Below are 16,426 nucleotides of genomic sequence, written 5' to 3'. Positions count from 1 at the left end.
AAGTTATTTTTTCTTGTCTTCCTACTTACAGAATTATCAGAAAAGCTTAATTGATCTCAATAAAGTTCTCCTACTAGACTCAAGTATTATTGAGGCAAAGATGGAACTGGAAGAGGTAACTAGACTCCTTAATCTTAAGGATAAGACAGCATCATTCAACAAAGAAAAGGAGAGAAGGAAAATTGAGATTCAAGAGGTATTTGTATTTGATTCTCTTTTAAAGTACTCTTTTGGGGACCTTAGACTGGATTCTAAGGTCATGTTCCTATGAGTTCTAAAACATTTTTTATTTTTTATTTTTATTCTGATGATCAGTGACAAAATTTTAACCAGCAACAAAACGTCTCCTTTGCAATGATAGCCATTGTATTTCCCAACGTGGGTCCATGGATGGTACTGGGAATCTCTGCGTTACTGCAGTTCTTCCTTTCTTTGGCCTCCATCTGTACTGCTCCCACTCCAGAGTACACTGGTAACCAACGGCCACTGACTTTGCTTCAGGGTAGACCTGGAGAATCCTGATGGGACTGATTTTGTTACAGGGGCCCTGAAAACCTCACCTCATAGAGGTTTTTCAGATTTGATTCAGACCTTTTTAGCACTCTGAAATATGACTGTCTCATCAGAGATCTCGAACCACCTCAGGATCAAACTGCCTTTGTGATTCAGATAACTAAAATGTTTTTCTCTAATATTAGGGAAGAATGTTAGGCTGTGAATCCCTGTACATTCATGAATGCTAATACCCCATTTATAGTCTCACATTTCCACTAAGAGTAAGAGGCTAATATGTAAGAGAAACTAGGAAAGTTTTTTTTTTTCTCTCTCTCTTTAAGGAAGGAAGAAAAAACTGTTTCAGGATAATCGAGCAATGTAAGCTAATTGCTCTGTTAAAATTTATTGTGAAAAGGAGATAAAACTGATATAGGCATTTATACAACAATTGTATTTATGGGAAGGTCTAAAATTAAATTTTGTTGTCATAGTTTCAATGTCAAATAATTTTTAAAAACTTTTATGAATTGGATCTTATACCCTAAAACTTCTCTTCCTAAAAAAAATTATTACAAATTTTTCACTTGGAACTGGACTACAATACAGTCTACTTGTAGTTTTCAATTCTCATTCTGACAGACGTACTTAGGGTATGTGTGGTGATTGTGGTTCAGTGTCACAATGCGTTCTTTTTTACCTCATGAAGGTGAATGAAGGCAATGAGGAGGAGCCTGGAAGACCCACAGGGGAGGTCTCCACAGGATGCCTTGCTTCTGAGAAGGGAGACAAAAGCAGTGGGTCACCAGAAGACCCTGAGAAACTTCCGATAGCCAAGCCTAATAATGCCTATGAATTTGGTCAGATTATAAATGCTCTCAGTACCAGGAAGGATAAAGAAGCCTGTGCACATCTTTTAGCCATCACTGCACCAAAAGATTTGCCGATGTTGTTAAGTAACAAACTTGAAGGGGATACATTCCTCCTCCTCATTCAGTCTCTGAAAAATAATCTTATTGAAAAAGATCCCTCACTGGTATATCAGCATCTTTTATATCTGAGTAAAGCAGAAAGGTTTAAGGTAAGTGGCTAAGTATTTTATTAATAGAGATTGGTCTTATTAGGGTTTTGTAACTTAAAATGTTACTTATGCTAACATAGTTTTTTTTTTCTTTTTATGCTTCTTTTAGATGATGTTGACACTAATTAGCAAGGGCCAAGAGGAGCTAATTGAACAGCTGTTTAAGGACCTTTCAGACACACCAAACAACCATTTTACTTTAGAAGATATACAAGCCCTAAAAAGGCAGTATGAGCTTTAAATCAAGATAATTAGATTTCTTCCATGCATGTACATGTTCCAGGCATGTTAATGAGATGGTATTGTAACAGAGTTGCATGGATAAAACCTGGCCTAGAAAAGATCTTTTGGTCTGCACTATAAAACATTTTACTTATTTTCCTACATAGAACATGTATATTCTACAATCTGCTTTTTATTAGTTGTAAATATTTTCTTATGTACCAGAGCCAAATAAGTATATTTGAAACTTGTTAAAATACATTTTAATTTATAATATACATATTATTTTAATTACTTGTTAAAATTTTGAGTTAAGTTGCATTTCTTTGGGCTATGAAGGAGTCCTCTTAAGTTTGATAGAAATGAATTTCTTTAACAGGCTTTTTTAAAAGTGGAAGTCATTAACAGTGATTATTATATCACATATCCTGCTAAGATACACATAAATCCCATTTTGTACTAGTACTTGTGGATTGCAGTCAGTTAAAATGAAATGCAACACTGAAGTCTATAACAAGAAATGAAATATTTAGAGCTATAAGAGGAATTTATTTTTTCTAATATGGAAACATTGCCTAATAGGTAAGAACAAAATTGCCAAAATTTCTACCACTTTTACTAGATTTTAAAAGCTACTTTCCTTTATATATTGCTTATATAAGCAAAAAACCAACCACTGTATTAAAGCAAACTAAGGCTGCATTTATATCTGAATTATTACCTCCATATTTTACCAAATATTTGAATGTCCCCCTTCCCCCCTTTTTTTTTCTGCTTTTATGACTGTATTTATTCCTTTACTGTAAAAGAAAGAACATGAAGAACTCATATATGTTGAAAGCTCCTTTGTTGACTGGGTCAAAGTGAAGGAATTTCAATCTCCATCAGTGTACTGTCATTTATTGCTGCGGTTTATAGTGCGTTCCCCCTTTCTGGAGCATTTTCTCATTCACTTAGAAGTGAAGATAAAAGTTAGTATCATGTTTACTATTTCCGTATTCATTATTATTTTATCTAATCTTTTATAGTTACAGAATATTTTAACTCATCTTGGGTAAACAGTATCTTTCAAACTGTGCCATTTTCTTTGAAACTGCTTTCTTTGTTCATAAGTGAAAAATCTGTAATGGGACTTTAGTCTTCAAACAAAATTTCTCCTTTTAATGTGACTGAATTTTATAAAAGTAAATGGTGGATTGTTAGAAACGTATCCTATGTATGGAGTTTACTTACAGAAATGGGACCACTCTTTTCCTATACATAGCAACTTGAAATTCACTTTAGAGACATAAGGGAACTTTCTCTTTTGGTGCCTGACACAGTGACATTAATAACTGTAGGTTATTTTGTTGAGCTTTGTGCTAGGCACTGTGTGTCATTTATCACACTAATTTAATCTTCATAACTCTGCTACAGATGAGGAAACAATGGAACAGAAGGTTGTATAAATTAATGAGGATTTACAAATGTTGCAAGTGCTCTCCAAGATCCAAACCTGGGCAGTCTATCTTTTGAGTTCATATACTCTGTGCTGTGTAATGGAAAATATTAAATATGTGAATGGACTAATGGTTCAGGTCCTTAATTCCTTAACAGCTACAGATGAGTAAAAGCAGATCAGTGAATGTAAACTGGCAATTTTGGTATTTATAGTGGCAACACAGAGCAAGAGGAATGCCCAGGCCTGCCTGAGAGAGGGTTAGGAAAGGTTTCTTATGGGGCACAGTTCTTCCACAGCTTGAGTATGTCATATGGATAAGAGAAAAGGACGTGCCAGGCAGAGGAAACGAGATGCAAGGGTATCAAAGTGCATATTGAAGGTGCAGGTTGAATGAAAGTGTGAAGTTACTTGGCATGTTCAGAGAACTGCATGAATCTTAATATTACTGGAACATGTGGCTTGTGTGACAGCTGGATAGAACAGAAAATTGCCTGCTGCATATAAAATGGCAGAAAATATCACAATTTTAATTATACTCTGGCATTCTGCTCTTAACTAAGACCTGGTTTTCTTCCCCTTCTGGGCATACACAAGATTGTACTTTTCAGCCTCTTTGTAATTGGTTGGGGCCACATGACTACTTCTGCCAGTAGGGTTTAGGTAAAAGTGATGTGTCACTTCTGAGCCAAAGTATGCAAGATCTGGCCCCAAACCCTCCCTGATCTTTTCCCTTGCTACAGTGACAAGGCTTCCTGTTGCAGTCAGTGCAGTTACAAGATGACTGGCTCGGTCAGCCTGGTTCTTTGAATGCTGGTTTCAAGCAGGGTTCTGCCAGTCCACATTGGACACACAGAATGAACAAGCTTATGCTTTTTTTGTTAAGCCACTGAGATTTTTATTGTTTGTACTATACCCAAACACTTAACCTCTCAGTCTGCTTCTGTATCTCTTCTTTCTTCAGCCTTTAAATCTTTCCTGAGCTTCGACCTGTAAAGCCAACTTCAAACTGTTCATCTCTACACAGATGTCTCAGATACTGTAACTATACATGCCCTAAATGGAACTCTCTGTTCCCTGAAACTCAGACTTCACTTATCCCATAGTTCCACAAAAGGTACCAGCATTCACACACTGGCCTAAGAAACCTGGGCTTCTAAACTTCCCTTGCTCTCAGTCCCCACATCTAATATTTCATCCTGGCAGTGAATTTGTTTCACATTTCATTACACAAACATGGAACACTCACCCAAGATTAACTGCGTTTGCACAGGATGTCTTACCCACATTGTTTTGGTGTTTTTGAGTTTACTTGTCTGACATAAAATATCTGGTTCAGTTCTGTTTCCCACAGTGCTCAGCAAAATGCCTGGCATAATAGATTCAGTAAGTTATTCACTGAATGAATGATGCTTAGTAATTTTATAATTATATTTGTGGGTACATATATTACCTAAAGTATTTTAGTGGAATGTCAGCACTTGTTATATCTAATTGGTTTGCTGTAAATTGTGTATCTGGAAGGAGAAAAGTCTCAAAAGTAATTCTATACAGAGTGTGGGTTATTTAATCATCAGAGCTTAACTCATGCCTTAGGGACTTTATGAACAAAGTTTCTAGACAAAAAGGGTGAAAGACAAAATGTTAGGAAAGGAAAGAAACGAAAAGCCCTTGAAATAAAACTGTGTGACAATTATTTACTAGGTGTAAAACATCCGAGCAAATCACAATCACTCTGGGCTTAAGTTTGCTTATTTTTGAATGTTAGGTAAATATCATCTGGGATGACAGGTTTGTTGCAAAATAACATGAAAATACTTCCTAAATTGCACACTTTTAAGAGACTAATGTCATTACTATTTCTGGCTCGTGGGCAATGTGAAAGTTTCCTGTGTTCAGATCTTGAATGCAGGATTCCACACCTCCTATGTCCAGCCTCTTAATGTCTGGCCTCTGGAGTTGTTACCACATGCTCCCATGGTCACCCTCAGGCTCCTGATCTTAACTGAAGTAATGGACCATCCCATAGGACTGCTCCAATCAGCTTCCCCTCCTCTTGACTCATCACCAGATCCTCTGCCTCCAACTGTTCCTCTCTGAAAGTAGTCTTACCCCTCCTTTCTAATGCTGACCCCAATCTTATCCCTCCCTTTTCTTCTAGGTCTCTCCTCTGAGAATAATACTTTCATATCTCCCTTTTCATTGCTGCCATCCTCTCAGCCTATAAACCTATGTAGCTATTCCTCACCTAAAGAAAAGTCCTTCTCAACCTTCCACCTTTCCTTATACCATTGCTTTCAAAACTGGATAACTTTGTTTACAAGACAAAATGAAAAATAAAATCATTCTCCATTTTCCCCACCTCTCATTGATTCCTTTTTTGAAGGAATTTTGGCTTCTGCCTCCCATCACTATTGAATTAAAACTCCTCTCAACATCCTTGATCAAACCCAGCAGCCCCCCCTTTTTTTTTTGAGACAGAGTCTCGCTCTGTTGCCCAGGCTGGAGTGCAGTGGCACAATCTTGGCTTACTGCAAGCTCCGCCTCCTGGGTTCTCGCCATTCTCCTGCCTCAGCCTCCCGAGTAGCTGGGAGTACAGGCACCCACCACCACGCTTGGATAATTTTTTGTATTTTTTAGTAGAGACCGGGTTTCACCGTGTTACCCAGGATGGTCTCGATCTCCTGACCTCATGATCCGCCCACCTTGGCCTCCCAAAGTGCTGGCATTACAGGTGTGAGCCACCGCGCCCAGCCCCCAGCAGCCTTTTCTTAGTCATAGAATTGTATTACATTGTAGCCTGGAGAGAATTGTTACAGATCATCTCATCTAAATCGTTTCACTTATGTTGAACTCCAAAAAAGAACACACATAAGGATATTGTGTATTGTGAAATGCTGACAAACTGACTGGTTTGGCCCTTTTGCTATCTGGTATTTGAGGGAAAAGGTGAAATTTGGAAGGCAAAGAAAGCAAACCTTAAGGACAGCTATGATATTGAGTCTAGACAGGCTATTATATTTCTTAACTGCTCAGACTGAGCCATAATCTAGGCAAATTCAGAGAGTGCCTCCTTCATGAGCAAGATCTTAAAATGAAAAGGCCTCTACAAGTTGAGACTGCAAAGTGATGGATATATTGAGAATTTGTTATTTGTCAGGAAAGCTTCAAAGACATGGAGCTTTTAAGCTTAACCTTTTCATTTCCACTTAGGCATCTTCGTGAAAACTCCCTTTATCCTACCAAGTGGTGATGCCTATTGGTAGTATACTATTCACTAGAGGCCTCCCGGGAAGTAGTTCAGAAGGCTTGATTTTATGTTATGTGCAGAGCTTAAGCATGAGTTATGGCATAGCATGTTGTTAAAGTGATTTCAAATATATTTTCTTATAGTTTCTTTCCTAACATGGGTTTTGCTCTCTAGGGAGAGAATGGAGCAAAGTGTGTAGTTGGAATTTGTTTCACTTTCCTATTAGCCTGTAGGTACCACTCAGACCAAAAGGACTCCCTAAAAACTGATATGCAAGTCACAGAATTCTCCTGCCTGAGCTCTATCAAGGGATGTCTGTAAGGAGAAATCTATCTCTAGAGTACTATGAATTTCGTCACGTTTATAGGTTTTTTGCTTGTTTTTAGAGACGGGGTCTCAGCTCTGTTGCCCAGGTTGGAGTGCAGTGGCATAATCATGGCTCACTGCAGCCTCAACCTCCTGGACTCAAGCAGTCCTTCTGCCTCATCCTCGTGAATAGCTGGGTCTACGGGCATACACCACCATGCCCGGCTTTTTTTTTTTTTTTTTTTTAAAGTAGAGACAGGGTCTCATTATGTTACCCAGGTTGGTCTCAAACTCTTCACCTCAAGCGATCCTCCTGCTTCAGCCTCCCCAAGTGCTGGGATTACAGGCATGAGCCACTGCACCCAGCTGAGTTTATAGATTTTGATGCCTTTTGCCAAAAATCAAAGAAGTGGCTGAAAGTCAATTGATATCAGAAGAATCAATGAAAAGCAAGAGACTCTCAGCAGCTCTCCTTTTCCTCTGGGAAACTGCTTAAGAGCACAGACTTAGGCATCAGATACACCTGGTATCAAATCCCAGCTCTACTTAGAAGCTGTATGACCTTGCAGTCTTCAGGTTTCTTGTCTGCAAAATGGGGTATCTTCCTACCATTTGGGGTTGCTGGGTTATGTGGTTAATGTAAAATGCCTTCTGTTATTTGATAAGCACTTTATCTTTCCTTCCATGTGTCTAACTGCTTTCTTAAGTATAATGATCTCATCAATGTGTTAGAAAAACGTAAGAAACCTCTTTTCAAATAGTATGGACACCTGAATAGTTATTTACTGGAGAAGAGGCACATATTAAGATCCCTCCAATAGCAATATTAATATAGAGAGAAGCAGTTAGTCTTGGACCTCTGGTGCCATCTCCTGGAAATTAGTCATGGTACAACAGCCAAGCAGTTACCCCACAACTTGAGCTACAGAGAATGTTTGCAATAGCATCTTTATTTTCCAATCTGTCATTGTTTTGAGGATGAACCAATACACTAAGTCCAGAGTCTGGTATAGGCTAATGGATGCTTAGTAAAGTTTGCTGAATAAATGAATCCAGAGGACATTGCCCCGTTGGTGTTCTTGTCTCCACAGTTCAGATTAGGAAGTTCCTATTACAGAAATGTTTACAATGACACTCTAAATATTTCTCAAACAGTAGTTCTTGAAATGTTTGCACAGAGTCACTTGAGAATCTTACAATCTAGGGGGTTGGAAATCTAAAAATCTCTCGTATGATGCTTAGGGAAGTTAGAATTTACGATCTACTGGCATAGAAGCTGGGGATGCAATAATTAACATCTGAATTGCATAAGCACTGCCAGTGAATGACACTATTTATGACGCTCTGAATAAGTATTGTGGGGGATAAACTTTTAAAAAGATAGCCCCTGCTTTTAATGAGCTCATACTTCATTTGGGAAAAAAAAACTGGCAGTAACACCAAGTGCAAGAGACTCTCCTAGGAGAAAACAGCATCAATGAAATGTTCAAGTGTTAAAGGTATTAAAAGGGCCAAATAGGGTTACTCGAGAACATTACAGGAAGAGGTAAAACCTAAGCCATGTTTTGAAATAGACTCAGGTCAATGAGAAGGAAGAGCTCAGTGTGACTGGATTACTTTACTGTAGAATTTCCAGTACCACATTGCACAAGGAAGGAACTTGGTAAGAAAAATTCTGCCACTGCAGGTATGCTTCACAGTACAGGAAACACAAACCAGACAGGAGACTTACAAAGCAACCTGAATTAATATTCTATTTTTAATAGTGACCCAAGTTCAAAAATAGCCTAAAATTTAATCTTACTACCTGCCATTAGATCTCTTTTGTATCAGTTTCCCATCTGTAAAATAGGACCAATTTGTTTTTATTTTTAAAAAGGCCAGGGTGTCCCTTTTGTATCAGCTGTTTTTTGTTCTTTGTTTTGTTTGAGATGCAGTCCTGCTCTGTCACCCAGGCTGGAGTGCAGTGGCACAATCTCGGCTCACTGCAACCTCTGCCTCCCAGGTTCAAGTAATTCTCCTGCCTCAGCCTCCCAAGAATCTGGGATTACAGGTGTGCACCGCTTCGCCTGGCTAATTTTTGTATTTTTAGTAGAGATGGAGTTTCATCATGTTGGACAGGCTAGTCTTGAACTCCGGACCTCAAGTGATCCATCTGTCTCAGCCTCCCAAACTGCTGTGCCGGAATTACAGGCATGAGCCACAGTGCCTGGCAAAATAGGACCAATTATTTTCTGTAATTAAGCAGTGGATTGGGATGACTACTTCAATAAACATAATTTTGATCCTAATTCATACTTGTTCTAAAACAAGGGCAAAGATTTTGTTAGGGTGGCTACGATAAAAAAAGGTGGGCAATAATAAGTATTGGTGAGGATGTGTAGAAATTAAAAAGCATATACACTGCTGATGGGAATGTAAAATGGTGCAGCTGCTTTGGAAGTTTGGCAGCTCCTCAAAAACTTAAACAGAGAGTTGCCATTCTGATCCAATAATTCTGCAACCCCTATTACTGAAAGAAAGTAGAAAACATATGTTCACACAAAAGCCTGTACACAAATGTTCATAGCAGTTCTACTCATAATAGCCAAAAAGTGGAAACAACCCAAATGTCCATCAACTAATGAATGGATAAACAAAAATGTGGCATATCCATACAACTGAATATTATTCAGCCATAAAAAAGAATGAGGTAGTGATACATGCTGTCCCTTGGATGAACTTTGAAAGTAATAAGTGAAAGAAGCGGGACACAAAAGGCCACATTTTATTATTCCATTTATGTGAAATGTCCGGAATGGACAAACCCATAGAGATAGTAAATTAGTAGTTGCCAGGCACTGAGAGGAAGGGGAAGTGGGAACTGACTACTAATGGGTAAAGAGTTCTTTCTGGGGTGATGAAAATGTTCTGGAGTCAGATATTAGTAACAGTTGTACAACCTTGTAAAAACAATGAATTGTACACTTTAAAATGTGAATTTTATAGTATGCAAACTGTATCTCAATTGTGAAAAATGAACGAAGTGGGGTGGGGAAAAGCAAATCACCCAAAGTAGTGAATAACTTAAGAGGCAAACTCTGCGGTTTTCCAATCAATCCTGATAAGGCCACCTACTTGAGTTTTTCAAGAACTTGCCAGGAGGGATAAAAACTGAGGAAGGCCAAAAGACTACCTCCACCCCATGACTGGAAACAAGGTAAAGATGTCCTCTTACCCTTTCTATTTAACACTGAACTAGAGGTTGAAGCCAGTGCAATAAGAGGTTAACATGTTATAAAAGGCATCCAGATTGGAAAAGAAGTAACCTTTCTTTACTTGCAGACACAATTATCTATGAAGAAAAGCCTATAGAGGCCCAGCACAGTGGCTCATGCCTGTAATCCCGGCACTTTGGGAGGCCGAGGCAGGCGGATCATCTGAGGTCAGAAATTCAAGATCAGCCCGGCCAACATGGCGAAACTCTGTATTAAAACACACACACACACACATACACACACACACAAATTAGGCGTGGTGGTGCACGCCTGTAATCCTAGCTACTCTGGAGGCTGAGGCAGGAGAACTGCTTGAACCCGGGAGGCGGAAGTTGCAGTGATCTGAGATCAAGCCACTGCATTCCAGCCTGGGCGACAGAGCAAGGCTTTGACTTAAAAAAAAAAAAAAAGTCCATAGAATCTACAAAAAAACTACTAAAACTAATTTGATTTACAAGGTCGTAGGATTCAAGATCAATATACAACGATTATTTTATTTCTGTATACTAATAATGAATGTAATCATAAATTGTACACTGAAAACTATAAAGCACTGTTGAGAGAAATTAAAAAACTAAAAGGACAGATACACTGTATTCATGGATAGGAAGACTTGATATTGTTAAGACGCCAGTTTTCCTCATATTGATAAATAGGTATCAATGGTATTTCAGTCAAAATCCCAGCAGACTTTTTGGTAGAAATCTAGAAATGGATTCTAGTGTAAACACGGTATTCAAATTACTGGGAAAAGGAAAGATTACTTTAAAAATAGTGCCATCACAAATGGCTTTCCATCTGGAAGAAAGTAAAACTGGACCTTTATATTACACTAAATGCTAAGATAAACTGAAGACAGATTTTAAAATATGAAAATTCAAAATCTCACTACAAACTACCCAAAGAGACAACAAGTATAATTTAGAAAGAGAGGAGAGCTTAATCATGACCAGAAGGTCTAAAATATTACAATTAAAAGACACACAACAGGTTTCATATTGCAGAAAAAAAAAATGTAAAGAGTATGTGGAAACCCTGAACTATCTGCATCTTTTCTGTAAATCTAAAATATTCAAAATTAAAAGTTTATTTAAGGATAAAATAGAATGCACACACAATGCTAATAAATAGTCAAATGACATATGTGGAGAAAAATACAAGAGTCAAACTATTAACAGCTATAGTATAAAGATATATTTTTCTTTTTTTTAAATTTATTTTTCTGAGATAGAGTCTTGCTCTGTTGCCCAGGCTGGAGTGCAGTGGCATGATCTCAGCTCACTGCAACCTCTGCCTCCTGGGTTCAAGCTATTCTCCTGCCTCAGCCTCTCAAGTAGCTGGAATTACAGGTGTGAACCACCGCACCCGGCCCTATTTTCATTTTTATTTATTAACAGAGATGGGGTCTTGCTATGTTGCCCAGGCTAGTCTTGAACTCCTGGCCTCAAGCAATCCTCCTGCCTCAGCCTCCCAAAGTGAGCCACTGCACCTGGCCAAAATACCTTTCAAACTGACAAGAAAACAATAAAAATAAATAAAAATAGGCAAAGGATGTAAGAGCCAATTTAAAGAACAGCAAATTCAAATACTATCTTCCACCTCCTAGGCCAAAAAAAAAAAAAAAAAAAAAAAAAAAAACAAGAAGATATACACATTTACTAGTCAGGAAAATGTAACGTTAGATAATAGATATTACTTTACACCAAACAGTTTAAAAATTTGTAAAGCTCTAATACCTATTGTTAGTAGAATGCAGGGAAAAGGGAACTCCTGTATTGTTAGCAAATTGTCAATTGTTACAGCTTTTTTTGGGAGACAATCTGGTAACCTTTTAAAAATTCAATATACATGGACTTTAACCTAGTCATTTGATTTCCTTGAATCTATCTCCCATACTTAGAAGTACCAGAATATAAGGATGTAAGTATTACAATGTTTTCTGCAGTGTTTTATATTGAAGAAAGAAACAACAAATAACAAAGTGAATGCTCATCAATATGAGAATGTCTGAATAACTGCAGCACATCTATACTACAGAATTCTTAGGCAGCCATTAAAAAGAATGAATTGGAGTTATACAGTTGACTTGGACAGATTTCCCAGATATTACTGAGAAAAAAATCAAGAAAATTAACGTATATATGCATTATATGTGACTATGAACATGCAAAAAACTGGCATCACACACATTTTGTCATTTGCACTGGTTATGGGGGAAGATAATGAGGGAAAGAGGCAGAGAAGAGAAGGGGAGAACAAAACACAGAAAGGCAAGGAAAAAAGGATGGGGAAATAATTTGTCGGTGCACATTTTATTTAAGCTTTCAATAGAAAATCTCTAAAATATCAGTTTATGGAATCTCTAAAGCAACTGTGATTTCCTTATCTAGTTGGAAGTATTACATTTTCTTTAAACAAGCAAAAAAGCAACAAAAAGCCTCCAAAAGCAAAATTAAAATGTCTTGGCTATATTAACCCTGAAAATTAGGTTCCAATGGCTGTCATACATGACAGAGTGTTTGTAAACTAACGTATTTGGTATAAAACCTTGTTAAAAGTTAACTGTCTTTTCAGCCACTGTATTGTTTCAAACAACTTATTTTACTGTACAATATTATTAAGTGACTGGTTATCAACTCTGAGTTGAGCCCACAAACATTCTCATTCCCTTTGCTCAGTTGTTGTTCTGTCCCATCAGAATTTCCAGAATTTCCTATATAAATACCTTTATATATACTATATAAATACTACAAGTATAGAAAAAATAAAAGGAAAGACAAAGTCCCTGCCCTCATGAGACTAGAGTTTCTTTAAGATTTGTTCTCCTAATATCTTGAATACAGAATTAAGAATCTGGAGGTATTAATACTTGGAACACATGGTGTTATGAATATCTATATTTTACCTCCATGCAGGACAAAAAGTGGCAGAAATATGTGCTCCAGTGCTATTTAGGCAAAAGGCTAGAAAGAAAAAAAAAAAGCAAAAGCAAGACTATCTTGTCACCAGCCAGCCCACACATTCTAGAATTAGTCAACTCTTACAGAGCAAAGAGACTGCCTTATCTTACTGCTCATATAGATGAAAATGAGCTGCTTACTAACCCTGAAAACCTGGCTCTCTCTTGTACTAAAAAACAAACAATTCAAGTGCAGACAGCCTTAATAGCAATTTCTACCAAACATTCGACGAAGACATCATTCCAATCTCACATACTCTGATCACTGAAGTCTGCCCCAGGTTAACATCTGAAGAATCAAATTCACCACATTAACATATTAAAGTAATCACAATTATATAGCAGATGCTCCCCCCACCAAATAAACAGCCAATAAAATTCAACATATTTTCCAAGGTAAAAACTCTTGGCAAACTAGGAGTTAGAAGATAATTTACTAAATTCAATAAACAATATCCTATAAATATATCTGCGACAAATAATAGCTGAAATGATGAAAGGTTTCCCTTTGAGGTTAACAAATCAACAATGCCCCCTATAACCACTGCTATTCAGAAGTATACACTAGAAGTCCTGGCCAGTGCAAAAGGCCAGAAAAATAAATAAATGATGCAATGATCTAAGAGAAAAAAAACAAAACAATGGGAATCCCACCTCTACCACTTAGCAGCTGTGCAACCCAGGCAAATTACTTAATATCTCTGTGCCTCAGTTACCTCCATCTGCAATGAAGATAATACCTCCTTCAGAGTTGTTCTGAGGAATAAGTATTTTATTTTGAACCAACTCTAATGATAATTAAGACTTTAATATATAATTTGATATACAATTATCTTTTGCATCTTTCTAAATTATATGACCCCTATTCACTGTTCAAGGTCAACCTAATATTATTTTTTAATTTAACTTTTAAGTTAAGTTCAGGGGTACATGTGCAGGTTTGTTATATAAGTAAACTTGATAAGTTGTATTTTTCTTTTATTATTTTTTATGTTTGCTTTTCCATAAGTTACTATTTTAAAAGTGCTCAGAAAGTATTTGACACTTCAAAGCACTGTAAAAGTGTTTAATACAAATATTCACAAATAACTGTACAGTGATATCCCAAAGAATCTGGGGATAAACCATTGGAATTAAAAGAGTAAGATTCACCAATACAAAATTGTTATACAAAATCAATGGTATTTCTGTATACTATTAGTTATGAACAGAAAATGAGGATGGGCGTGGTGGCTTATGCCTGTAATCCCAGCACTTTGGGAGGCCGAAGTGGGTGGATCACCGGAGGTCAGGAGTTTGAGACCAGCCTGGCTAACATAATGAAACCCTTCTCTACTAAAAATACAAGAAATTAGCTGGGCGTGGTGGTGGGACGCCTGTAATCCCAGCTACTCGGGAGGCTGAGGCAGGAGAAACGCCTGAACCCAGGAGGCAGAGGTTGCAGTGAGCTGAGATCACACCACTGCACTCCAGTCTGCGCAAGAAGAGTGAAACTCTGTCTCAAAAAGAAACGACATTTTAAAAATATATTATTATAGGATAAAAAATATCAAGTACCTGGGAATGTACTTTAACAAAAGATGTAAAAGACTTCTATAGGGATAATTATAGATTCAATGTAATCCCAATCAGAATTGGTGAAACACAAGGTTATTCTGTTTATGGAAATGTAAAGTGCCAAGGACAGTCAAGACACCAAGGAAAAATCAGTGGCAGACTTGCCCTATTAGATAGCAAACTCAGATTTCAAGACTGATGTCCACATTATCCACTAACTCACCTTGGAGATGTTTCTGAGATGTTCATCCACCAGGTATGTTTACATGGTTCCTTCATTTCCTTTAGATCTTGGCACAAATGTCTTCTAACAGAGACTTTTCCCGTTTTGCCCTGTATAAAACAGTACTGCTTCCCTCAAACCCCAGACACTCTTATTGTGCCCACCTCAAATTTTTCATAGCAACCATCATCTGGTTATTTTACATCTGGTTCCATTATTTTAAGCTACATGTACATGTTTATTATTTTTGTATCCTCCAAATTCTAATATAAGCCTTCTGAAGCCAGGGTGTTTATTTGGTACTATGCTGTATTTCCAGCATCTACTTTGTTGAATGAATAAATTGGTAGAAGTCACAAAAATTCTGACTAGCATATGATGTACAGTGATTCAATTTGAACTAAATTTTAAAACTGCCGTTTTTCATATCCATCTATTAAATGATAGCCACCCTAAATAACATAACTCTCCCCAAGTGTAAAATACTATTTTGGCATTCAAAATCAACCAGTATGTGAACACTGGCTGTTAGCAATGATATCTCATACTCTAGTGAAGGAAATAAATGAAACAACAAATCCATTAAAAGGAACCATACGAAATGTAGCCTTGAGGAAAGAATTTTTTTCCCTCAGATCCAAGTACAGACTAGAATCTGTAAGAAGCGTGCTGACTCTGAATGGAAAGGCAAAACAATCTGTGGAGCAGGAGTTTCTTTTGCTCATGTCATGTAGGAATTAATAGCTCTGATGGTTTTCAACATATACTTTATCCTTTGGTGAATGGTCTATATGTTTACCTAGACAACAGGCTAGGGAAAGCCTTACATGTTTACAAATTAACACAATTTCCAGCAAAATAAGTTAGGAGTGGTAGATTATGTGCATTTAATATAAAAAGATGACTAATTCAGTGCTCTGAAGCTGGGAATTTGTACATTGAGGTGAATCTACCAGTTAAATTGGTGGTCTACATAATCAACAGTAGAATATACTATTATAATCTTTGTATTTCTTTTCTCTCATTACCAGATGATTTTTCCAACAGGCTTTAAGGTACAAAGAGTTTTAACAAGATTTCAGTGAGTTAAGGTTTATTTTTAATACCCTGGAGGTATATCTTGTTCAAGGCTAGCCCAGAGTTGAGCTCCAGGGAAAACTGGCTTGGTCCTAAATTAATCCAACTTTGAAGGATCCAGGAGACAAGGAATTTCTGAAGCTAGTTTTAAGGTGAGACTGAAGTAGTACTGGTTGGGAGTATCACCAGAAGAAGGTGTAGGGTGAATGAATGTACCAACCTCCTATAGGGCACTATTTTTGCTGTGTTCCTCTGAAGATCATTTAGCTTTCCATTTCATCTTTAGCCTTTTAAAGAAATGTCAAGAAGGCAGTCATCATATTCATAAGATTATTTTGGTCGAGCATGGTGGTTCACGCCAGTAATCCCAGGACTTTGGGAGGCCAAGGTAGGCGGATCACTTGAGCTCAGGAGTCTGTGACCACCCTGGGCAACATGGTGAAACCTGTCTCTACTAAAACACACAAAAAAATTAGCTGGGTGTGGTGATGTTCGCCTGTAATCCCAGCTACTTGGGAGGCTGAGGCGTGAGAATTGCTTGAGCCCAGGGGGCAGAGGTTGCAG

General features: G+C 37.5%; 1 protein-coding gene across 1 annotated transcript in view; it reads left to right on the top strand.

Annotated features, from left to right (window-relative positions):
- SPAG1 (sperm associated antigen 1) overlaps positions 1–2,679 on the top strand; it is an 86,660-nt gene extending 83,981 nt beyond the window's left edge. Inside the window, exons 18-20 of the mRNA XM_017859467.1 lie at positions 32–196; positions 1,202–1,573; positions 1,683–2,679. Coding sequence (XP_017714956.1) covers positions 32–196; positions 1,202–1,573; positions 1,683–1,814 — 669 coding nt within the window. The 3' untranslated portion in view covers positions 1,815–2,679. The remainder of the gene's footprint in view (positions 1–31; positions 197–1,201; positions 1,574–1,682) is intronic.
- Positions 2,680–16,426: the final 13,747 nt, after the last annotated feature.

This window comes from Rhinopithecus bieti, unplaced genomic scaffold, assembly GCF_001698545.2.
Source record: "Rhinopithecus bieti isolate Rb0 unplaced genomic scaffold, ASM169854v2 scaffold_47952, whole genome shotgun sequence".
Lineage (NCBI taxonomy): Eukaryota > Metazoa > Chordata > Mammalia > Primates > Cercopithecidae > Rhinopithecus > Rhinopithecus bieti.
Note: the sequence above shows the minus strand (reverse complement) of the source record. Positions and strands in the feature narration are given on the sequence as shown.